Raw genomic sequence first — 26,530 nt, 5'->3', positions numbered from 1 at the left:
CTTCCCCCAGGAAACTGTCAGGATTCTTAGAATTCTCATTAATATTTATTATTCCCCATATCTCATTGCCTTCTGGACAATAGCCACAGGGACAATCAATCTATTGCTGCCCCACAAAAAACACAAACTCATTACCTTTTTCTTCCTCCTGACTTCCCATTTTTCACAAAATTGGCTAAAGCCTCCCCATTTTCCAGAAAGAATCCTTTTCTTTCCAGTCTCCTCACATCTCCCAGATTCAATTCCTTACTGTTCCCTGTCCCTTGGGAAGATAGTCTAGCTTCCCGACTGTTCTTCATGTTCCCAGGTTCACCTTCAAGCCGGTCTCACATTGGCTATATACACAGCCATTTTTTTTTTTTCTAGAAAAGTTCCAATCTAACTTTGCAAATCAAAGACCAGAGACCTGAGGTAGCTCTTCAACTGAAAACATAGCACCTTCAACTTTCTCCAGCCAATGCAAATGGAATACTTCACCCAGGGGCAAAGCCATCTCCTCCTTCCTCGTCCTCCCTGGTATCTTGCCTGCCCTCTTTTCCTCGCTGAGCTTCTGAAACAATTTGGGCTTCCCTCAGTTATCCCGCTCGACCTGAAGACACGGTTATTGGTGCACCTTTCTACTTCCCATCTTTCCCATCCCCACCCGGCATTAAGCTCCAAGCTGGGTATCAACTGGAGCTCCTCCATCTATGCGACTCTACTCAACCCAGGAGATTTTCCCCGAAGAGGGCCGCCGTAACGAACTACAGATGAACCTGGCCTAGGTGTTTCCTTCCCGGAGATTCGGTCCTGCAGCTACTATGGGCAGGAGGGCAAGAACATTTCTGCGGGCCACCCGAGGCCTTGAGAGAAGCGCACACGGGTATGGCCACCGGCCAACCCACCGACCAACCCACTGCAAAGCCAGGTGTGTCTCGGAACGACACTTTGACCGGAATCTTTCCGCGGAGCCCAGGCCGGACGCTTTGTGGCGAAGCAAACAGGAACCGGAAGTCAGTGGAGGAAGCCTGTAGCGGTGGGACTGGAGGATGAGCGTGTCTTGTCTGCTCAAAGCAGGAGGTAGGGTACCTAGAATGCAGGGTTGTTCTCCCATCTGCCATTAGCCCCTGAATTTGGAGTGTTTGTCTTCTCCTGTTCCGTATCCAGGTCGTCCGCTTGGAGCTGTAGCCGAGCTGTCGGGACGGTTCTGGTCTCCGAACCTTGGATCTTGTGTGCTTCCCTGGCCCATGGCTCCAAGAGGAGGATTGATCCCCCCCCCCCCCCGACCCGCCCATGCTGGGGATCAATCCAAGTGGATTCAGATTCCAACAGCAACTTGCTTACTTCCGGCTGCTTTATTCCCTGTGGCTGCGATGTCAGAGTGACTTTCCCTGGTTTTACAAAGTCATTTATTTTATGGTGTTTCTTTTGCTTGCAAAAACATAGTCATAGTAGAAATCTTGAGCAGTTTATGGAAGAAAATTAAAACCGCCCTTTAATAAGGCGCCTTTAAACTCGGCTAAAACTTTTCTTATAATCATAAAATTTAATTTTCTTAATTCCACCAGATGAGAATCCAGTGAAAATGGAAGTGAAGATAAATCTTAAACAGAGATCAATTACAAAAAAGATCCCTCACATGGAAATATATTAAAAAAAAAAAAAGGATATCAGTTGAAATGATTATTTCAGCTAAAAACCAAGCGCTGCTGGAGATCAACCCAGGATCTCAAGAGTGCTAGGCCAGCGATCTACCAATGAATTATGACCCCAGCCCTTAACTACAACTTTTTGACGGGCATAAAATACAAATTCTAGGTAGTGAAATTTAGGACTGATCCATAAAAATCAGAAGACAATTCTTGTGACTCAAAAACAACAAAAGCCCTAAAGGAAACAAAAGTACAGGCCCACAGTGGCTCAGGCCTGTAACCCCAGTCATTCAAGAGGCTGAGATAGGAGGATAAGTATGAGGCCAGCCTCAGAATCTTAGCAAGACTCTGCCTCAAAACAAAAAGTGAAAAGGACCGAGGATGGAGTTCAGTGGTAAAGTGCTCCTGTGATTAATCCATGATGCCAACCGTCCCCAAAACAAAACAAAAAATGTATATTTCCTATTTTAAAGTTGATTCTCTGTAATAATTTAATATGGCCCATTATTTCTTTTTACTTATTAGTGTATTGTTATTATTGTTTTTGTACTTGGGTTGAACCCAGGGGTGTTTTATCACGGAACTACATCCCCACCCATTTTTGAGACAAGGTCTTCTTAAGTTACTGAGGATTTTGCTAAACTGCTGAGGCTGCCCTTGAAATTTCTGACCTCTTGCCTCAGCCTCCAAAGTTTCTGGGATTCCAGGTATGTCACTGCACTTGGCGAATATAGTCAAGTATTTCTTAAATTATTGGAAAGTCTATGTGACTTTGCAAAGGATCTGGTCAAGCTTGTAACTAACACTATATAGAAGTAGGACATCTGGTTTATATTTTGTTAATTTTCCGTTTAGGGAGATGGAGATCCTTTCCAGTTCCAGTGGAGTTATCCTTGTTCCAGACCCTACGTAATTTCTGCTATCGGAAAAAATCTACTGCACCTGAGAAAACTATCAGCAGTGTTTCTTTTTATGATGAAAATGCAAAGGAATCTGGAAATGCACTTAACAAGCTCTTCTCTTCAGAACAGCAGGCTTCCATCCTGCATGTGTTGAATACAGCATCTAATAAAGAACTTGAAGCTTTCAAATTGCTTCATGGAAAAAAGTCCATCAGTATTATAGAACACAGAGAAAAGTTTGGGCCATTTCAGGATTTGGAGAGTTTGATGAATGTGCCCTCGTTCCAGTTTAAAACTATTGTTCAAGTTTGTAACTCGATTCTTTGTCCAGAGGGTGAAAAGAAAAAAAGAAAGTTGCAGGAAAACCGACTGTTGGGAAAGCTCATCAAACCAGACATAGAAAGAGAGAGACTTAAGGTATGTCATTTTCTTATACTGCTTAATGTTTGAAAACTTTGTAAAGCACTGTTCTGGGCATTGTATTGCTAGGTTACTAAGACAAGTTTCTTCACGCTTAGTTGGTGGATCTGGACATATAAATAGATGACCTATTACAATAAGTATCTCTTTTTTAAAAAATATTTATTTATTTATTGTTTAGTTCTCGGTGGACACAACATCTTTGTTTGTATGTGGTGCTGAGGATCGAACCCAGGCCGCATGCATGCCAGGCGAGCGTGCTACCCCTTGAGCCACATCCCCAGCCCCACAATAAGTATCTCATTTGAGCACCATACATGAGATGTACAGACAGTAAATTGACAAGTGAGAGAAGGGAAAACTTAGATATGACTGTTGGGGAAAGTTTACTGGAAGAAATTTGGATTTTGAAAATTAGGCTGGCTGGAGAGCATTATAGATAGAACAGTGGTCAAGAAGTAGGTCTGTGCAAGGTTTATTTAAGAGGACTGTCATAAACCAGGCGCAGTGGTGCCAGCCTGTAATCCCAGTGGCTCAGTGGGAATTTTATTTTATTTTTTTTTAAATATTTATTTATTTTATTTTTTTTTAGTATTTGGCGGACACAACGTCTTTGTTGGTATGTGGTGCTGAGGATCGAACCCGGGCCGCACGCATGCCAGGCGAGCGCGCTACCGCTTGAGCCACATCCCCAGCCCTCAGTGGGAATTTTAGACAGGAGCATTTAAAATACAAAGCCACCCTCAGCAATTTAGGGAGGCCCTAAACAACTTAGCAAGACCCTGTCTCAAAACAAAAAATAAAAGGCCTGGGAATATGGCTCAGTGTTTAAGTATGTCTGGAATTGGGTCCCCTGTACAAAAAAAGAAAAATAAGGAAGACCTGGCCCATGTGGAGAGCCTACAGGAGAAGGCACAAGTGGCCCTCACGGAGTACGTGTGGGCCCAGTACCTGTCCCAGCCCCAGCGCTTTGGCCTCCTGCTGCTACAGCTCCCTACCTTGCTAGCAGTGCCCGTGTTCCTCATCTCCCAGCTGTTCTTCATGCGCTGATCCGGGACATGCTGCTGTCAGGAAGTACCTTCAACTGGCCCTACTTGGGACAGTGACTGTGGGAGGGGTGGATGCACACTGGCTGATCTGCAGACCTCAAGGGACATGGATGCCGGGCCTCGAGGGACCCAGGGTGAGGGCCCTGGCTTCTCTCCTGAGACACCTATTTTTTAAAGACTGTGGAATGTTTGTCTTTCCCGTTTTTTAAATGATCATAAGACCAAAAAGAGACTGATCTTCCAGGCCCAGCTGGCCCCTCCTGGAACCCCACCCAAGGAGGGCCCAGGGATGGAGGGAGGGCCCAGTGCTGGGTCTGCCTTGTCCCTCCATGTCTCGAGCATGAACTTGCGGGAGGGTGGGGTTGGCCTCCTGGTGATGTGGGCGAAGGCCTGGCCTCTGGCCTGGAGGGGCAGCGGCATGTGCAGGCAGCTCCTCCGGACATGGGGTCCACGTTGGACACTAGGTGACACACATGAGGCCAATAATAAAGCCGTTTCCTACTTGTGTTAAAAAAAAAAAAAGGAGAAAAAAAAAGAGAGGACTGTTGTAAGATAGATACCCAGCTCTGTTTGAGGGTCATGTTGGAAATAATGAGAAGATATAAATATGTATTATGACTGAGGAGTGATTCTAGAAGAGTGTACCAGTCTTTCCAGCAAAATTTAAAATTATTTTCTGCCCCCATCACCACTTTGTTTTTTGGTTTTTGGTACTGGGGATTGAACCCATGGTTGCTAAACCACTGAGCAACATCACCAGACTTCTTCTTTCTTTTTTTCTTTTTTTTTTTTAAAGAGAAAGAGAATTTTAATATTTATTTTTTAGTTTTCGGCAGACACAACATCTTTGTTTGTATGTGGTGCTAAGGATCGAACCCGGGCCTCATGCATGCCAGCGAGCGCGCTACCGATTGAGCCACATCCCCAGCCCTTTTTATTTTTTTCAAGACAGGGTCTTGCTAAGTTGCTTATGGCCTCACAACTGCTGAGACTGCCCTTGAACTTGTGATTCTCCTGCTGCAGCCTCCTGAGTTGCTGGGATTACAGGTGTATGCCACTATGCCCAACCCACTGCCACCTTTAACAACTGTTCTAAAAGCCAATCTTTCAATGTTATGTTAAAAGATAAATATTCAGGGGCTGGGGATATAGCTCAGTTGGTACAGTACTTGACTCACATGTACAAGGCCCTGGGTTCAATCCCCAGCACTAAAAAAAAAAAGATAAGTAGTCACATTACTTGACATGTCAGTCAAGTAATAAGCTTGGGAGCATTTAGGTCCTGTGTCACATTGCTTGATAAAATATTCACGTGTCCCATAATAAGTATTATTTTTATATGGAACAGTAGTTCTCAGGTTTTGGGGGGAATATGGATATTTTTAGTTAAATTTTTTTTTTTTTTTTTTTGGTACTGGGGATTGAACCTGGGGGTGCTTAACCACTGAACTGCATCTCCAGCCCCTTTTATTTTTTGACAAAGTTTCACTGAGTTGATGAGGCTTTCAAATTCAACGATCCTCCTGCCTTGGCCTCTCAAGTCACTGGGATTACAGATGTGTGCCACCATACCCAGCAATATGGATAAGTTTGGTAAACATGTTGAAAGCTATGGACCTTATTCCCCCCCCCCCCGCCAAAAAAAAGCATAGTGTGTGTGTGTGTGTGTGTGTGTGTGTGTGTGTATACACATACATACACACACATAGAACATCACACATGCTTTCAGAGGACTTGCAGATGCCATTACATATATCTGCAGGCTCAGGACAGAACTCCTGCTGCAGTTGATGTGGAATATATTTTCATTTATATTTTTCAGGGAAGATTTTCATCCAAATTCATGGCTAAAACTATACTCGGACTGTAGTAGGGCTGCATCTTGTTTATGGGTTTGGTTTTTTAAGTCAGTTTGTAGGGAGAAAATTGTGTAGCGCAGTCCTTAAAATCTGTTGCCCAAGGAAATGCTATGCACAGTATGGCTCAGTGATGTTTATGCAACCTAAAACTAAAAGAATCAAAAGGAGGACTGTGTTTTGTAGATGTTTTTGCATCCAAATTATTCTGCCCACAGATATTTATCCAGTGATTTATGTAGCAGTGAAAGGGAAATGGGTGTAGCATTATAAACTATTATAAACTATTCTTCTTTATCCTGTATCTATGGAACACATTAGTAGTGTCTCTCTCCGTAAATGAGTCTTATGGGAGTGAGGTGACATCATTGTACTTTATCTCCAAACTAAACTCAGCAGAGCTAAATCCGTATAGCCAATCAGCTGTTATACATCTTAGAGGCTCTATAGGTATCTCAAACTCATTAAAAGAAACAAAAATAAAAAAAACCTTATCTCTGGGCTGGGATTGTGGCTCAGTTGTAGAGCGCTTGCCTAGCACAGGCGGGGACCCAGGTTCAATCCTCAGCACCACATAAAAATAAAGGCATTGTGGAAAAAAAAAAAAAAAAACCAACCTCATCTCCCACCATGTTCCTAGTTGATCTGCCTCTTACCTTCTTGCTTAAAAGTACCATCCAGTTGAGTATCAGTTCTATTCCCACTATTCCTTGGCAGGATGGGGCGAGTACTGGGGATTGAACTCAGGGGCACTCAACCACTGAGCCACATCCGCAGCCTTATTTTGTGTTTTATTTAGAGACAGGGTCTCACTGAGTTGCTTAGCGCTTCACCTTTGCTGGAGCTGGCTTTGAACTTGAGATCCTCCTGTCAGAGCCTCCAGAGCCACTGGGGTTATGGGCATGTGCTACCATACGGACTCTCCCACTCTTTTCCTTCTTGTCATTATGTTTTGTTCTTAATACTATTAAGAACAGTTCCTTACACAAATCCCTACCTTTTGTTAATCCCCTATCGTCCATCTCCCACACAGCTGTCAGTGATTTTTCTGAAATGTAAATCTTATTATTTCTTAAAATCAAATGTTATGTTCCCTTGTTTCCCAATATCTATCATATTAATAATTCTCAGTTTAATTACTAAATAAATTTTATATTACATCAACTAGTTTGGCATTCTGAGGTTGTAAATCAGGTTTTGCATCTGTTAAAGTGTTTACATTCAATAAAAAAAAAAAAAGTTTATACTTGAGCCAGGCATAGTGGCATATGCCTGTAATCTCAATGACTTGGGAGGCTGAGATAGGAAGATCCCAAGTTTGAGGATCCAGCTCTGTTTGAGGGTCATGTTGGAAATAATGAGAAGATATAAATATGTATTATGACTGAGGAGTGATTCTAGAAGAGTATACCAGTCTTTCCAGCAAAATTTAAAATTATTTTCTGCCTCAGCAATTTAGTGAGAACTTGTCTCAAAATAATATAAAAAGTTCTGGAGTTTTATTGAAAATCCAATGAAAGCTGTGGACTTTATTCCCATTTAAAATATATATATATAGTACATATATACATGATAGAGTGTCCCTGGGTTCAATCCCTGGTACTGCAAAAAAGAAAAAAAAAGTCTATTACACTTATAATTAAATCAGCTCTTTTCTTTTAGGCAGCCAATAGTATTTTATCTATTGTTTTTGGTACTCAAAGAATTGCCTGGGCTCTCCTTGATCGAAAATTGACAGTGCTGGACTGGCAGCAAAGTGACTATTGGAAATTAGTGAATAGATCCTACCCATCATCACTCTATTTAAAAGAGGTAAGGCTGCTGCATCTCCACGTTCCTGTTATTGTGTAGCTTCTTGTGTATGCCTGCATAGCTTCTTTGTAGTTTTTAATCTTCTGCTCCCAAAAAGAATGTAATAAAATAATGATATTGGTTATTTTTTGTGATACTTATTACTTACCCACTGCTATTGTTTTTGTCACTTTTGATTAGTTCAAGAAATGTCTTAGGTATCAAAGGCAGATATTGAGAAAATCAATAGTTAATATATAAAGGACACTATATATAGTGTCCTTTATATATTCTGCATGTTATAAAAAAACTTCACTATCTTGTATTCATAGCTTATTTTCAAAATGCTATCACTTGTTTCATTTAAGTCTTCAAAATCTTTTGAAATGGTTGGGAATTACTGTCTTGATTATACACGTGAAAACTGCTGTTCAGTCATTTGCAGAGATTATTAATTCTTGGTTAGTTGTTAAAATCCTATGCTCTAGGTGGGTACACTGGGGCACACCTGTAATCCCAGAAGCTTGGGAGGCTGAAGCAGGAGGATCTCAAGTTCAAAGCCAGCCTCAGCAACATCGAGGCACTAAGCAACTCAGTGAGACCCTGTCTCTAAATAAAACACAAAATAGGGCTGGGGATGTGGCTCAGTGGTCGAGTGCTCCTTAGTTCAATCCCTGATATCCCTGACCCCCCCCTCCCAAAAAAAAGATCCTATACTCTGCCCTAGATTATTATTATTTTTTGGATACTGGAGGATTGAATCCAGAGGTGCTTAAACACTGAACCACATCCCAGCCCTTTTTATTTTTTGAGACAGGATCCTGTTTTTTGTTTTTAATACTTTTAGTTGTAGATGGGCACAGGGCCTTTGTTTATTCTTCTGTAGTGTTAAGGATTGAACCCATTGCCTCACATGTGCTAGGCAAGCACTCTACCACTGCATTATAACCCCAGCCCATGCAGAGGCTGGTTTTGAACTTGTGATCCTCCTGCCTAAGCCTCCTGAGCCACTGGGATTACAGGTGTGCACTACAAACCTGGCTGTCGTAATAATTTTTTTTTTTTTTTTTAAGAGAGAGAGAGGAGAGAGATAATTTTTAAATATTTATTTTTTCAGTTTTTGGTGGACACAACATCTTTATTTTTTATTTTTATGTGGTGCTAAAGATCAAACCAGTGCTCCGTGCATACCAGGCAAGAGCGTTACCACTTGAGCCACATCCCCAGCCCTAGAAAAAATTTTTAAAAATGTTTTTGGTTGTAGGACGTAATACCTTTATTTTTTTTAATGTGGTGCTGAGGATCAAACCCAAGGCCTAGATGAGCGCTCTACTGTTGAGCCACAACCCCAGTCCCTGTCATAGAAAATTTTAAATGGTTCATAAAAATTCTGAGTTGGGTAATCTTTGTCTTATTTTGGTACTGGGAATTGAAACTCGGGTGCTCTGCCACTAGCTGTACCCCCACCTTTTTATTTTTTATCTTGAGACAGGGTCTAAATTGCCAGGCTAGCCTTGAATTTGATCCTCCTCCTTCTGAATAGCTGGTATTACAGGTGTCTGCCCAGCAAATTGTCTAAAATTAAGTTCCTATTGGTTTTTAGAAATTATGAAGCCTATTTTACAGATGAAGAAACTGGTACTGAGAACTAAACATTTTCTTAGCTCAGCCTGTTCCTGAAAAAATCATGACCAGAGCTTGACTACCCATAAATGCTTTTTCTCTTATTTCAAAATTGTCAACAGTAATATTATGTAAGTTACCTAATTAGAATATTTGAAGATAGAAATGGGACTAAATATGAAACTAAATGAATTATTTCTGCTTACTTATTTTGTCTTTTTTTTTTTTTTAATAAAGATTTCTTCAGTCATTTCAAAAATGCCTAAAGCAGATTTCTATGTTCTGGAAAAAACAGGACTTTCCATTCAGAACTCATCTCTGTTTCCTGTACTGTTACATTTTCACATCATAGAAGCCATGCTGTATGCCTTATTAAATAAAACTTTCACCCAGGATGGCCAGCATCATGTGCTGAGCATGAATCGAAATGCAGTTGGGAAGCACTTTAAACTGATGATTGGCGACACTCGGACTAGTGGGAAAGAACTAGTGAAGCAGTTCCTCTCTGAATCTGTACTGAAGGCGAAGCCTCGGGTGTTCTTTCCACCAGACAGAGTGGTACACTATCGACAAATGTTTTCATCTGCTGACCCACCTGATTCACACAGAAGAGAAGAGTTATATGATTCATTGTTACAAGCTATTGCTTTCTATGAGTTAGCGGTTTTTGACACCGAGTCTTAGAATTCTGAGATGAATGTACCTGCTCTGTTGTACTATACATATTTATTCTAATTATAAAATCAGCTATTCTGAACAACCATGCTAATGGAGAATAAAACACATTTTGAGTATGTTTTAGATGTTTAATGTCTGACTTTCAGCTATGAAATGGTATACACAATAATAAGCCAAGACTAGATCAATAAATATTTTGAGATTCTGTGCCTTTTGGGATTCGGCGTCAATAAAATGCCCTGCCCAGCTAAAAGAAAAACAAAGTTTTCTGCTTTTATCAAGTAGATACCATCTATATTGAGGATTTGCATTATTATGTTGTTAAAAAATAGAGAAAAATTAGTTCTTATGGGTGACTTATGAGAATAAAGCTTAAGACAACTGACAACAAAATTTTTAGACTCCTCATTCTCTAGGAAAAATATGGTTTGGCATACTGTGCAGTTTTAATCAGCTCAAATGTAATAATCCAGTCAGGCACAGTGGTATGCAGTTATAATTCTGCTAACTGAGAGGGTAAGGCAGGAAGACTGCAACTTCAAGGCCAGCCTATTTGGCCTAACTTAGTGAAACCCTATCCCAAAACAAGAGGTTGGGGATGTAGCTTAGTGGTAAAGCACCCTTGGGTTTAATCCCTAATACTGGGGGATAAAAAGTGAAATATGCTTCTTGGGAAAAAATTTCAAATAATTAAAAGTATGTGTATAAATAAATAAAGCAAGAAGTAGAAGTCCTGCCTCATCAGCACCTCCAGCTGCCTGGAGTCATGTATACTCTTGCCAGTCACATTTAAGTCTCCACATTTATGTTTGTGATTATGTACTTACACATCTCCCCTTAGAAATGTAGGCACATAAACTAAACATGACTCACTAAAATCAGTCTCTCTTCTTTCAAATCATCACCTTTGACAGTGTTTTCTACCAGCAAATAGTTTTACAATGTACACAGTTGTTCATGCCACAAATGTGGCATTCTTCTCTGACATTTTTCTGGAAATAAGTATAAGTGAAAACGTCAGCTTTAGACATTCATAGGATAATATGCAAAGTATTGAAAAGTCATCAAAATTTGATTACTTTTATCACAAAAGTGAATCTAAATCTTAGAGGAATTTATTAGTTTTAAGAAAGGGTTGGAGACGTAGCTCAGTGCTAGAGCACTTGCCTATCACGAATGAGGCCCTGGGTTTCATCCCTACCACCATTAAATAAATAAATAAATAAACCATTTCCCTAATGGGGAGGAAAATATTCCCATTATTTCTTTATTTTGGATGATTTAAATGTAGTTCCTATGGAGTTACTCTACTTTGGTTCATCAATTGTTGAGAATTATCACTTTCTAATAAAAAAAAAATTATCAGGTAAGTGGTCTAATGAAGGAACTCAGTTGAAAAAAAAAATGGATAAGTGAGTGCACTTAAAAGCTTTGTAGAGGGCTGGGGTTGTGGCTCACTGGTGGAGCACTTGCCTAGCAGGCATGGGGTGCTGGATTCGATCCTCAGCACCATATAAAATAGATAAATAAAGGTATTGTGTCCATCTACAGCTAAAAGAAAAAAAAATGAAACAAAAACAAAACCAAAAACCTTTAAAGCCTGGGTCAGGAGGATCACAAGTTCAAGGCCAGCCTCAGCAACTTAGCGAGACCTTGTCTCAAAAGGTTGGGGTATGGCTCAGTGGTTAAGTGCCCCTGGGTTCAATCCTTCGTACCATTAAAAAAATGCTTCAGAACACCTTATTTTCTCCTATGCAGGAATAAATCTGTAGGATACAGCCTATATCTGACCCACCACAAATATACACATTTACCAAGATGAATACATCTTGAACTCCTACATAATACTATGTAAAGTCTTTAACCTTTAATTAGATCAAGGTACTAATCAATACAAGAAGAGGTACGTTGAACAAATAAGGTAAAAACATCTTCATATACATTTGTAAACAGGTATGCATCTATGCTTTTAAAAACTATAAAATGAGGATCCTTGAGTTAAAAATACAATTCATCAGCTAAAATCTCTAACTATTAACATAAACATTTTATATATAGATACAGCAATTTTAAACACACCTGATTATCCAATTGCAAAATGATCTCAAGTGATGGGATATTTTAAAGTCTTATCACTAAAATAAAAATATATACTCCCTCCCCATCGCCAAATCAACCTTTCTGGGCATGGTAGCATGTGCCTACAATACCAGCTAGTTTGGAAGCTGAAGCACAATTGCTTGAGCCTATGAATTCTGGGCTAGCCTGGCCAACATAGCAAGACTCCTTATCAAACAATCGGGCTGGGGATGTAGCTCAGTGGTAGACCACTTGCCTAGCATACCTAAGGTCTTGGGTTCCATCCCCAGCACTGCAAAAACAAAACAAACTTTAACATTAAATAGAAATAGCTATTCTGTAGAAACCTTATGGTAGAACCCCAGCTTGGCCAAAATAGATATATAAAATGTAAGAAAAATTTACAAAGCAAATGATTTGAGTTGGCAAAATATAGAAGATAGCACCCATGTAGGGGTCCTAAAAATAATTTAAGAAAACTATAATTTAGAATGTTTTTACTTTGTCAATATTCAATGATTCAATGGTAAAATATGCTGAAGGAGTATACTAGATAAAAACACCAGGAAGTTCTTATGTTTTTGGAAAGTGAGGCATAATTTTCTTCCTAGGAAGTTAATTGTTGAGTATTACATATGTAATTTTATATTCTGTATTGTGTAAACTTATTTTAAAAAGATTACCATTTAGGTGCTTCATATTTACAACTTGACAGAACACTGACACTTGTAAAGGGATGGATTACAGGTAACAGGAAAGGGAAAGATGACAGATTAGTTTTGTATTGAAACATCTTGAGAAATATCTTAGTGAACTCTACTTCCAATAAACAGCTCAGTCACATACAAAACAACATCAACAAAGCAAAACTAGATTATACAAAAATGCAGAAAAAAACTATGATCATATATACAATTTATAATCCAACTTTTTCACTTTAAATATTTGCACAATAAAAAAATACAAATAGTCTGTTTTAAATGTACATTAAGAGAAATAAACTCTTCCATGAAAATCAACATAATACAAAAATGCATCTAAAGGACCACATAATCTGTACAAGACATTATTAATGGAGAATATTAAGGGAATTCAGCTGCCAAAGTATTCACAGTCTCTTTTGGAATGTCAAGATGAATTCCTTCAAAATAGTGCAGAAACCTGTCAAAATTACAAAGAAAAATATAAGTTAACATTTTCATCTTTTTTTTTTTTTTAAAGAGAGAGAGAGGAGAGAGAGAATTTTTAATATTTATTTTTTAGTTCTCGGCGGACACAACATCTTTGTTGGTATGTGGTGCTGAGGATCGAACCCGGGCCGCACGCATGCCAGGCGAGCGCGCTACCGCTTGAGCCACATCCCCAGCCCCAACATTTTCATCTCTTGAGAATATTTATTAATCTTGAAATAGCTCTCTAAAATGTTATTTTTTATAGAGCCTTTACCTTCTTTTACTTTTTCCTTGTTCTTTTAGCTTCTCAGTCCTACAGATGTTGCGGAGAACTGGCAGGTATTCAATTACACTAGCTTGTCTATTACCCAGGTTCAGAAGAGATCGACTAGAAAACACACTTTTAATGACTGATATCCTCTTCCAAGCACTGCTGGAAATTAAAAGTAATACATTGCATAATTAAAAGTAATACATAATTTTTTAATGCCCCAAAAAATAACAATTGCAAACTTAACCAGTTTTTCTGCCTCTGATCTATACTGGATGATACTTCTAGATTAATTTCTTGTCATTAATTACTCTCATACATACTAAAAAATATATACATATATATACTTTTTTCAATTTTTACTTTTTTTTTTTTTTTGGTACTAGGGATTGAACTCAGGGGCACTTAACCCCACTGAGCCACATCTGCAGCCCTTTTTTAATATTTTATTTAGAGACAGGGTCTCACTGAGTTGCTTAGGGCCTTGCTAAATTGCTGAGGCTGGCTTTAACTGGCAATCCTCTTGCCTCAGCCTCCACAGCCACTGAGATTACAGGTATGTGCCACCACACCCAGCTCTTACTAAAAATCTTAATGGCTATCTGCTATCTGGCAAACTTGTTTCCCTGTCACTTAGGGGTTTTTCAAATCTAGCCCACCCTAATCTTCCTTAGAAATCACTCTGGTCTTCGTAATTTTCTTTACAAGCTACTTTATTATTTTTAAAAAAATATTTAATTTTTAGTTGTAGTTGGACACAATACCTTTATTTTATTTATTATTTTTATGTGATGCTGAGGATCGAACCCAGGGCCTTACACGGCTAGGCGAGCGCTCCACCACTGAGCCACAACCCCAGCCCAGAAGCTACATTATTAATATGACTTAACATGATCAATAGCCCAGCATTTTAAAATTAGTAAGAATAAATAAACTAGTTATTTCCCCTTTGTCATTTATCTGAAAAATAAAAAGCAAAAGAAGACTTACTCTAAATCAGTTGCTGACTGACTAAAGCATACATTATTGTGCTTTTGTGAAACACTAAAAGTAAGATCCTTGGTTGGATCTCTTCCTAATTTCTTGCAAGAATTCAAGGAGGATTCCAATGCTTTTGAAATAGTAGAAGAACACTTAGTAAAGGTAAGAGCTTCTGCAGTTGCCTTTAGTTCTCTAGAGCTTTGAGAAGTCCATCCATCATTACTCTCAAGACTAAACTCATCACAAAGTCCACTTTTAACCATTCCATCTGTCCAACGAAAGTCATTTTTCCCAAGTTCCTTCTGTTCCTTTATATCAGTTAAAAGGGCATCCAAGAAGGACATGTTATCCATAAACTCAGTGAGAGAATTTAAACAACGAGAGACAAGGACAGAACTTTTTTTCCCCGCTGGTGTTTTAGGAGGATGAGGAATAGGTTCAATGCTAGACTCTAAACTATTGTTCAGGTTCTTTGTCCCTGAACTGCTGTCTCTGGTCTTGTTTTCTTCTAAATTTGAGGAAGATGCAGGTGATAGGTTAATAAATTCAGAAAAGTCCAAGTCATTGTCAAATAAATCACTATCATCTAGTGTTACGATCTTTTTCTTATGTTTCTTTTTTTGTGACTTATTCAATGGCCGCTCTCCTTCAGTACATTTCCTAGCAAGACACTTCATGCTCCTTGCTGCACTGGCATCCACATTTATTGATGAGCCACAAATGGTTTTTGATTCTGGAATGATATCAACTGGTAATGGTAGAATAAACTCAAGATTGCTATATAAAAAATCTACATCCTGCATGTGGAATTCTGTAAGAAGCTGGATGAGTTTATGCCATTCTTCCTTTGTAGTGATTTTGTGCTGAAAAGCAATTTTGAATACAGAAATGTTATAACAGTACATAGTTTGAATGTTTTTCTACAGATATAAATATAGTGTTTTCTATCTTTAAATACTTAGTCACTTACCTCTTAAAATTTTATTAGACTCCACTTAATATATGAAAATAGAAATGAGTCTAAAAATTAAATTTAGACTGCTAATTTGGAGAAATTAAATGCTCTAATATTTAGTAATATACACCAATTCAATAATTAAAGTTTTTTGACAGCTACTCTGAAATTGTTGTTTTACAGATGACAAGGAATATAAATTTAACATTCCAAATAGACATTAAAATACCTTTAAAAATGAAAATAAGTCTTCAGATGGGGAAAAAATGTTCTTGAGTCCAAACAAGGTCTCAACACAGCCAGTGTCACATTTGGGAAGGTCCACATGATTGCTTTTGGTATTTCTAGTGTTATTTTTGGAAGCAGGGCCATCTTCAGAGCAAGCTAGTTGTTCATTCCTGCTATTTCCTCCTACAATAAAAGAAAAAGCTATACATATTTAAAACAAATTTTATCAAACAATTAGATGCTTTGACACCCTTTGGACCCATATTCCACTTTGTTTTCTATATATGCATTTAATTTTTCAAGAGAATACCTACATCAAATAAGGTGATGATGGCTTTCAATACAACTCAATAGAAAAAGTGCAAAGACTGAATGGGTAAAAAAAAATCAGGTAAAAATTACCTATTAAATTCAAAAAGACATGCAATAGAGGGTTTGGTGGTGCACCCCTGTAATCCTTGGGCAGGCTGAAGCAGGAGGACCACAAGTTCAAGGACAGCCTGGGCAACTCTCTGGGACCCTGATTCAAAATGTAAAAAGGGCTGGGGATGTAATTCAGTAGTGGATCACCCTTGGGTTCAATCCCCAGTATTAATCAATCAATAAATAAAATGTAAACTGCTGAAGTTGTAGCTTAGTGGCAGAGGACCTACTTAGCATGAAGAAAGCCCTGGGTTCAAAACCTAGGACTACAAGGGGGAAAAAGATGTGCAATTTCTCTAGTGATCACAGAAATGCAAATTTAAAGTTAAATACTGTCCATGTTTCACCTTTTAAACTGGTAAGATTAAAAAGATTGATAATTGCTGGGCACAGTGGCACAATGTCTGTAATCCCAGCAACTCATGAGGCTGAGGTTAGAGGACTACTAGTTCAAAAGCCAGCCTCAGCAATTTAATGAGTACCTGTATCAAAATAAAAAAATAAAAAGGACTGGGGATGTGACTTAGTTATTAAGCACCCCTAGATTAAATCTGCAGTACCAAAAAAAGAGTGGGGGGAGAATGAAAAAGACTAGTAATCTAGTTCTATCAATATACACAGCTGGGCGTGGTGGCAGACGCCTATAATCCCAGGGGATTGGGAGGTTGAGGCAGGAAGATAGCAAGTTCCAAGACAGCCTTAGCAACAGTGAGGCACTAAGCAACTCAGTGAGATCCTGTCTCTAAATAAAATACAAATAGGCTGGGGATGTGGCTCAGGGGTCGAGTGCCCCTGAGTTCAATCCCTGGTAATAACCACCCCCACAAAAAGAAGGTGGTGCATGCTTGTAATTCCAGCGGCTCGGGAGGCTGTGACACGAGGATCACATGTTCCAAGCCAGCCTCAGCAAAAGTGAGGCACTGAGCAACTCAGTGAGACCCTATCTCTAAATAAAATACAAAATAGGAATGGGGATATGGTTTAGCAGTTGAGTGCCCCTGAATTCAAACCCCAGTACAAAAAAGAAAGAAAGAAAGAAAGAAAAAAGAAAAAACCCACAAACAAAATCCAAAATACAAAACTATCTTTAGAGGGCAATCTGGCAATACAAAGTATATGTAGCCTTTGACCCAACAACAAACTTATAGTATTCTCTCTATCAGAATTATTCAGACTTGTTTAAGGATATATTTATAAAGATATTCACTGCACATCACTATAAAAACAAGATAATTTAAATGTCCATGAATGATTAATGAAGTTATAGTACTTCTATGGAATAGCATGCAGCTATGAAAAAGATTAGGGTAGAACTGTACATGCTACCAAAAAACTGCTAGGTTAAAAATCAGTGATTAGGCTGGGCACAGTGATGCATGCCTGTCCCAGCAACTGGGGAGGCTGAAACAGGAGGATCGTGAGTTCAAAGCTGGCCTCAGCAAAAGTGAGGCACTACGCAACTCAGTGAGACCCTGTCTCTAAATAAAATACAAAATAGGGCTGGGGATGTGGCTCAGTGGTCAAGTGCCCCTGAATTCAATCCCTGGCACCAATAAATAAATAATTAAATAAACCAAAAATCAAATAAATAAATAAATAAATAAATAAATAAATAAATAAGTTCTCTTAAAAAAAAAAAAATTCCGTGATTAGAACTGGGGATATATAGCTTAGAGGCAGAGTGCTTGCCTAGCATGTGTGAAGCCCTGTGTTTAATTCTCAAAATGTCCTCCCCGCAAAATAAAATTCCAAAAATTTACTTAAAAGAAATTAACTAGGACTGGGGATTTGGCTTAGTGGTAGAACGCTTGCCTAGCATGTGTGAGGCACTGGGTTCAATTCTCAGCACCACATATAAACAGATGAATAAAATTAAGGTCCAACAACATCTAAAAAAAAAAAAAAAAAAACTAGGAGGCTGGAGGTGTAGCTCAGTGGTACAGCACTTGCCAAACACATATAGGACCCTAGTTCAGTGCCCAGCACAGTAATAACAAAACAAAAACATAACAATACATATAAAATCATATATATATATATATATATGATGTACAAATTTTGCTAAGTTTGTAGCAATATTATATATGATTAGATACAAAGGTCTAATGGGTGCTACCTTTAATAAATAGAGGAAGGGGCTGAGGCTATAGCTCAGTGGCAGAGTGCTTACGTGATCCTTAGCACCACATGGAAATAAATACATAAAATAAAGGTATTATGTCCATCTACAACTAAAAAAAAAAGTGGTAGTAGAGAAATAATTTTATTTATATATATTTGAAGTGCCAAGGATGGCCTTAATCTTGAGATCCTCCTGTCGTGGCTTCTTGAGTAACTAAGAATATAGGTACACACTACCACCTTGGGCAGTCTCTGTGTTTCTTTAAAAGCAGAAGTGAAAAATGTAAGATCTTCAAGAACAGAAACTGTGTTATACTTAGATTCTGCTTTCTAAAGTTCTTCTTCTTTTTTTTTTTAGTTTCAGGTGGACACAATGTTTATTTTATTTTTATTTGTTGCTGAGGATTGAAGTTAGTACCTCAAACATGCTAGGCAAGCACTCTACCACTGAGCCACAACCCTGGCCAGTGCTTTCTGAAGTTCTCAAGGGGGTGGTATAATGCTTGCCCAGTGCTTGATACCTAGTACTGCCAAAAAAAAAAAGTTCTTGGGTATGGCAATTTATGTCGAGTGGCATGGCAATTGTTATTATTTTTGTTTATTTATTTTTTAATATTGATTTTTTTAGTTTTTGGCAGACACAACATCTTTGTTTGTATGTGGTGCTGAGGATTGAACCCGGGCCGCATGCATGCCAGGCGAGGGCGCTACCGCTTGAGCCACAGCCCCAGACAATTGTTATTATTAACTCATTTTTTTAAAATATTTTTTTTAGTTGTAAGTGGACACAATACCTTTATTTTATTTATTTATATGTGGTGCTAAGGACTGAACCCAGTGCCTCACAGGTGCTAGGCAAACACTCTACAGCTGAGCTACAACCCCAGCCCCAACTCATTTGTTTTTAATACCAGGATGTTTCCCATTTTCTATTTATTATGTTTACCTTTTGAGAAATAGTTAAAGCTATCAGCTTACATTGAATTAAACATCGAGGTATGTCTACTTTAAAAAAAAATAATATGTAAAAATTCTGAGCTTATTAGAGGCAAAAAATTATAGGGCATTAATATTATAGAACTTCATCTTGGTTCTACTTAAATATGTATTTCCCAGATCAGAATCTGAACCTACATAACAGTGTCTATGGGGCATGAGAAGCACAAACTAACAATTTCTTCAGGGAAGAAACATGGCTTACTCATGATAACACAGCACCTGGCACAGAGAAAGTATTCAATAAGTGTCTGTGCTTTGAGTTAAGTCACAATGAAGACTGAAAAGCAATAAGAAACAAAAGCACTTCTGAAATAAAGTTCTTGGGAAACAGAATTACAGATTACTAAATAACCTAAAAGGAAGCTTATTTACAATACAGTCACATAAAAAGAATGAGATGTATCTATATACACTGATGTACAGACATCACCAATATGCCTTTTTAAAAAATTTTATTTATATGCAGTGTTGAGAATTGAACTTAATGCTTCACACATGCTAGGCAAGTGCTCTACCACTGAGCCACAACCCTAGCCACCAATATGACTTTAAAAAAAAAAAGTGATTGAGAGAGAGAGAGGGGGAGAGAGAGAGATCTTTTAATATTTAATATTTATTTTTTAGTTATCGGCGGACACAACATCTTTGTATGTGGTGCTGAGGATCGAACCCGGGCCGCACGCATGCCAGGGGAGCGTGCTACCGCTTGAGCCACATCCCCGTCCCCAATATGACTTTAATAAGTGAAAAAGGGAAGTTGCTAAGTAATAATTATAATTCTATTTATTTTATACCAAACATGTTTATAAACATATAAATAACAGTTTAGAAAATTAAACAATCAAATGTTTGAGGAGGTAGGAAATGGGGGGCGTTGTTGTTTTTTTTTTTTAGAGAGAGAGAGTGAGAGGGGGGAGGGAGGGAGGGAGGGAGGGAGGGAGAGAGAGAGAGAGAGAGAGAGAGAGAGAGAGAGAGAGAGAGAGAGAATATTTTTTTTTTTAGTTCTCGGCGGACGCAACATCTTTGTTGGTATGTGGTGCTGAGGATCAAACCCCGGTGCATGCATGCAAGGCGGTTTGAGCCACATCCCCAGCCCGGGGGCGTTGTTTTTTGCTTTGCAGTGTTGGAGATGGAATCTAAGTCCTTGCATATGTTAGGCTAGTGCTTTACCACTGAGCTACAACCAGTTACTTTTTTTTTTTTTTTTAAAGAAAGAGTGAGAGAGAGAGAGAGAGAGAGAGAGAGAGAGAGAGAGAGAGAGAGAGAGAGAGAGAGAGACACAGAATTTTTAATATTTATTTTTTAGTTCTCGGTGGACACAACATCTTTATTGGTATGTGGTGCTGAGGATCGAACCCGGGCCGCAGGCATGCCAGGCGAGCGCATTACCACTTGAGCCACATCCCCAGCCCACAACCAGTTACTTTTAAAATCTTACAACAACTACACAATCAAAAGCAATTTACAGATTATCTAGCTTAAACTTCTAATTTTCCAGATGAAGAAACAAGTTCAAAGAGGTAGACTGAATTTTGGAGGTTACACAGAAAGGAGAGAAAAGGCAGGAGAAGATCTGTTTCCAGGATCAGTTTAATAATCTTTTTTTTTTTTTTTTTTTTTTTTTTAAAGAGAGAGTGAGAGAGGAGAGAGAGAGAAAGAGAGAATTTTTAATATTTATTTTTTAGTTCTCGGCGGACACAACATCTTTGTTGGTATGTGGTGCTGAGGATCGAACCCGGGCCGCACGCATGCCAGGCGAGCGCGCTACCGCTTGAGCCACATCCCCCAGTTTAATAATCTTAATCACTTACTTGTAAAGTTCATAAAACTTCTTATGAGCAAAGCTGAGATATGTATATGTATTTTGAAGATTAGCATGATAACTAGATGGTCAAAAATTTTAGTCTTCCAAATATTTTGATATATATTTTAAAATTAGGTCCTGCCAGGTGTGGTGGTGCATGCCTAATAATCTCAGCAATTTGGAGACTGAGGCAGAAGGATCACAAGTTTGAGGTCAGCCTTGGCAATTCAGTAAGACTTTGCCTCAAAATAAAAGTAAAAATAGGGCTGGGAGTGTAGCTCAGTAGTAGAGTGCCCCTGGGTTAAATCTCTAGTACAACCACATAATACATAATACAGACAGACAGACAGTCTCATAATGGAAATTTCTCTTATAACATATAACATATGGACTTACGACAATGGGATAATGGCCTTTCTTCTAAAAATCCACCTCCGCTTCTAATCCAAAATTGTAGGTAAAGGATACTTTTTCTGATATCACAACCATTTGCAGTTAACAAGGTTACAAAGTCTTTTACATCAGTTCTGAAATTTTCAGTTAAACATATCATTTGTAGGTAGGTGGCAACATTTAGCTTAAAAACAGGCACAGAGTGGGAGAGAAAGAGAAACATGGTTAGTTGCAATTAATAGAAAAAAATACAGCAATAATAAATCTAAACATTATCTAAAAGAAATTTTGCTATAGTTCACAATATTTTAAAGAACGAAATTGCTCTAAAACATATAAAGCAATATACCAAATGAAAGGCATATATACATATACTATTTCTATTTATTGTATATAATCCAGGATAGCCAGGAAACTTTTATAGAAGGTTCTCCAATCTGAACACATTTTACAAATCTTGAAAAACCCTTAGGATTGTGTAATGGTATAGCTCAAGAGAATATTTCATAGCCATCAAAATTATGAATACTATAACAACACTGAAAAACACATGATTTTTTAAAACTGCAATTAGGAAACTATCAACAAGTGCATAAAAGCATGTAGGTATTAGGTGTGTGGTGTGTACCTAAAATTCTAGCTTACTCTGGAGGCTGAGGCAGGAGGATCACAAATTCAAGGCCACCTGATTCAAAATAAAAAAAATAAAGAGGGCTAAGGATTTAGCTCAGTGGTACTTCATCCCTTGGTTCAATCCATGGAACTTCAAAAAAGGAAAAAGAAAAAATATATATGTACGTAAATAAGAAATAAAAGGGGAAAAATCTAAAACATTTTATTTGTTATGAGTTAATAGACAAAAAGAATTCTTTCATTTTATTTAGTATTCCAGTAGTATGTATGGTTTATAAAATATATGTGTGTGCATATATGGACATATATATATGTACAATTCTCTTTACATTGTTTCCTATGGAAAATTTTTTTTTTTTTTTTTTTTTTTTTTTTTTTTTTTAAAGAGAGAGTGAGAGAGGGGAGACAGAGAGAGAGAAATTTTAATGTTTATTTTCTAGTTCTTGGCGGACACAACATCTTTGTTGGTATGTGGTGCTGAGGATCGAACCCGGGCCGCACGCATGCGAGGCGAGCGCGCTACCGCTTGAGCCACATCCCCAGCCCCTGGAAAAATTTTTTTACCTTGAAAACTAAAAGAAATAAATTGTACTTAAATTTCATAGATTTTATAAACCATTATTGGATTTTCACTATACTAAATAAGGCAAGTAAAAAAAATCCCTTTGAAATGTTTGCCTTTATTCTACAAATATACATTTACTCTTGCATACTTCTGGGATTTATGTTTACCATAAATTGGGAATTCTATGCCCAGTGAATACCAGGAAAACCTGGCCTGTGTAAATAACTATAAACTTATAATTAACTACAAATAAATTAGCCACCTGAAAGTACAAGACAGTGAACAAAAGTAGAGAAAACTGAAGAGGGATTCATTAAATGGCCCTAGGTGAATCCCCTCTACCCCTTTAATTATTTTTGAGGGAATGCTGCAGCAGGGTGGATAAAATTCAGAGAGCAACTCCCAGCTACTGACTTAAAGAACCGGAAGACAAAGTCTGGAATGATTTCAGTGTTTGGAAAGAGAGGAAAGGATCCAGAAAGTAAAGAAACAGAAATTCTAGCCAACAGGAGGACTCAAATCTGGCCTCTCTAAAAACAGCCCAACTGAAACTATAGGGACCAAGCACAAATTTGTGCTGCAATAAACTGCAGGCAAATAGTTGTTCAGAGGAACTATCAGGATCCTGGTATCCATAATATCATTCAAAGTCCAGGAGGAAAATCTAAACAGACACATGAAAATTGGAAAAATAACCAATACTTTAGAGACATGGTAATCAAGAGCAACTGAACACAAGATAATACAGATATTGGAATAGGTAGATAAGGATTTTTTTTAAAGATAGTAAAATTGCCAATAATGGTGGCACACACCTGTAATCCCAGCTACTCATGAGGCTTGAGGAGGAATTTCAAGTTCCAGGCCAGCCCCAGCAATTTAGTGAGACCCTGTCTCAAAGTGAAAAACTTAAAAGGCTGGAATGTAGCTCCATGGTATAGCACCCTGGATCCACTCAATCCCTAGGACCCTCCCCCTTTCCCCCCAAATAATAAAGTCTACAGGAGCATTAGAAACATGAAATACCTAATAAGTTTAAAGAAAGGTTTGTTATGCCTCTAAAAACCACCAATACTGTTTAAAAAAAAATCAAAGATAAATAAATGGTGAACTCTACCATGTTCATTAACTGAAAAATTCAATATCGAGATGCCAATTTTCTCTCAAATTGATTTATGAATGTAACATAATTCCTATCAAAATGCTGGAAGTCTTTTTTTGGTATCAGGGATTAAACCCAGAGGTGCTTAACCACTGAGCTATATCCTCATCCCTTTTTTTTTTTTTTTGGGTGGGAGGTACTGGGGATTGAACTCAGGGGCACTCAACCACTGAGCCACATCCCCAGCACTGTTTTGGACTAAAAAAAAAAGTTCTGTTTTGTTTGTAGTAGTAGATGGACAGAATTGCCTTTATTTTATTTTTATGTGGCACTAAGGCTCAAACCCAGTGCCTCACACATGCTAGACAAGTGCTCTGCCATTGAGCCACAGCCCCAACCCCCTATTTTGTACTTTATTTAGAGACTGGGTCTCACTGAGTTGCTTAGTGCCTCGTTTATCCTGAGGCTGGCTTGGAACTTGCTATCCTCCTGCCTCAGCCTCCTGAGCTGCTGGGATTATAGGCATGTGCCACCAGACCCAGCTCTGGCAGTCTTTTTTAAAGTAAAAAACAAGTTAGAGGTAAGTTTAGTGGTCACATGTGTGCTTGACATGCTTGAGGCCCTGGGTTCAAGCCTCAATACTTAAAAAAGAAAGAACAAGGAACTTAGAAAAACCAAAACAACTTGAAGAATGACCAGACTCGGGAACAAACTATCAGATATCAACATTAACTATAAAGTCATCAAAATTAAGAAATATGGTAAAGACAGGTGTGGTAGCAAACACCTATAATCCTAGCACTAAGGGAAGAGGCTGAAGTGAGAGGATCTCTTGAGTCCAGGAGCCTGAGATCAGACTGAGTGAAACTCTGTCTTAAAGAAAGCAAAAGTATGTTGGCAATAATGATAAATACATCGGTGCAACCAAATAAATAATCCTGAAAGAGATTGACATGTGTGCACAGAACTAAAATTATTTTTTAATATACCAAAGCAATTAAATGGGGGAAAGTAGATTCTATTCAGTAAATAAGGGTAGGAACCAGTGGAAATCCATGAGAAAAGAGAAATTTTGACTACTATCCTATGCCAATCACAGAATTTAATTTGAAATGGATGATAGACCTAAATGAGAAAACTAAAAATATTAAAAATATTTAAATATTAAAAAGATACAAGAAATGTAAGGAATTATATTCATAATAGTATTGTATGCTATTAAAATCAGAAAAAATCAGATTTCATAACAAAGAAAACTAAGTGGTAAAATGGGACATATTTCATACTGATAAAATCAACTGATCAAGAGAATATGGCAATCCCAAATATAAATGCATAAAATAGTAGAGCTTTAAAATCTATGAAGCATCCCAATGACTTGGGAGACTGAGATAGGAAGATCACAAGTTCGAGGGCAGCCTCAGCAACTTAGTGAGACCCTGTCTCAAAATAAAAAAAATGAAAAGGGCTGGTAATGTAGCTCAGTGGTAAAGTGCCCATGGGTTAGATGCCCAGCACACCTGCCCCCCCCCAAAAAAAATCTATGAAGCAAAACCTGATAGAATTAAAAAGAAAAATAGATAAATCCAGGGCTGGGGTTGTGGCTCAGTGGTAGAGCGCTTGCCTAGCACGTGTGAGGCACTGGGTTCGAACCTCAGCACCACATATAAATAAATAAATAAAAGTCCATCAACAACTAAAAAAATTAATATATATTTATATATATATAAATCTATAATCAAAGATCAAGTTTTAATGTTTTTCCCTCATCAAATGATTGAATAATAAGTAGTAGAAAGGCTAATGGCCATCCTAACAGGTATGAGATGATATCATATTGTGGTTTAATCTGCATTTCCCTAATGATTAGTGATAATCAACATCTTTTCATATACCTGTTGACCATATGTATTTTTTGGAGAAATGTTTATTCACTGGCTCATTTTAAAAACCTGGTTGTTTATTTTGGTATTGAGTTATAGGAATTCCTTATGGTTTGGCTCTTAAGCCCTTTTTAGATACTTGATAAATTTATTTCCACTCTATACTTTACTGTTCACTCTGTTGATTTTTTTCTCCACATTGCAGGAGCTATTTGATATAGCTCAGGTGCTGTGGCCATTGTGGTGCCAACTTCAATGAGGCCTTCACAAGAGCTGAGCAGAAGATGGCACTATTCCATTAGACCTCCATATTTGGGAGCTAAACTAAACCTCCTTTCTTTATAAAATTACACAGCTTCAGATATTTCCTTATAGTAACAGAAATTGATACACCAAGCACTCAATTTAACAAAATATGTGCAAAGTGTGTACAATTAAAATTATAAAACCGGGGCTGGGGATGTGGCTCAAGCGGTAGTGCGCTCGTCTGGCATGCGTGCGGCCCGGGTTCGATCCTCAGCACCACATACAAACAACGATGTTGTGTCCGCCGATAACTAAAAAATAAATATTAAAAAAAAATTCTCTCTCTCTCTCTCTCTCTCTCTCCCTCTATCACTCTCTCTTTAAAAAAAATAAAAATAAAAATAAAAAAAATAAAATTATAAAACCTTGCTTATAGAAATTAACACCTCCCTTCATGAATCAGAAGACTCAATATTGTTTAATGTCAGTTTTACCAAAATTGATCTGTAAGTTTAATGCAATACCTACAATAAACTATAAAGTTGACAAGCTGTTTCTAAAGTTAATAGAGAGAAATGAATAAGACGTACAATAGCTAGAACAATTCCATAAAAAACAAATTTGGGGGCTGGGGTTGTGGCTCAGTGGTAGAGCAATTGCCTAGCACGTTGAGACACTGGGTTTGAGCCTCAGCATCACATAAAAATAAATAAAATAAAGTCATG

The 26,530-nt window shown here is 38.0% G+C and overlaps 2 protein-coding genes across 2 annotated transcripts in view; one reads left to right on the top strand and one right to left on the bottom strand.

Annotated features, from left to right (window-relative positions):
• The first annotated feature begins 986 nt into the window (after positions 1–986).
• On the top strand, positions 987–10,066 carry Tefm (transcription elongation factor, mitochondrial). The gene is made up of 4 exons (XM_026388858.1): positions 987–1,059; positions 2,487–2,950; positions 7,521–7,670; positions 9,510–10,066. Exons 1-4 carry the CDS (start codon positions 1,029–1,031, stop codon positions 9,954–9,956), a joined length of 1,092 nt encoding a protein of 363 aa, XP_026244643.1. The 5' UTR covers positions 987–1,028; the 3' UTR covers positions 9,957–10,066.
• A 2,942-nt stretch (positions 10,067–13,008) lies between these two features.
• The window catches only part of Atad5 (ATPase family AAA domain containing 5), a 59,380-nt gene continuing 45,858 nt past the window's right edge, over positions 13,009–26,530 (bottom strand). Inside the window, exons 19-23 of the mRNA XM_026388900.2 lie at positions 21,380–21,560; positions 15,638–15,819; positions 14,463–15,316; positions 13,476–13,634; positions 13,009–13,190 (exon numbers count right to left, since the gene is read on the bottom strand). Of these exons, the coding sequence (XP_026244685.2) occupies positions 13,112–13,190; positions 13,476–13,634; positions 14,463–15,316; positions 15,638–15,819; positions 21,380–21,560 (1,455 nt within the window). The 3' untranslated portion in view covers positions 13,009–13,111. The remainder of the gene's footprint in view (positions 13,191–13,475; positions 13,635–14,462; positions 15,317–15,637; positions 15,820–21,379; positions 21,561–26,530) is intronic.

This window comes from Urocitellus parryii, chromosome 7, assembly GCF_045843805.1.
Source record: "Urocitellus parryii isolate mUroPar1 chromosome 7, mUroPar1.hap1, whole genome shotgun sequence".
NCBI lineage: Eukaryota > Metazoa > Chordata > Mammalia > Rodentia > Sciuridae > Urocitellus > Urocitellus parryii.
The sequence above is the reverse complement of the archived record's forward strand: the minus strand, read 5'-3'. Positions and strand labels throughout refer to the sequence as shown.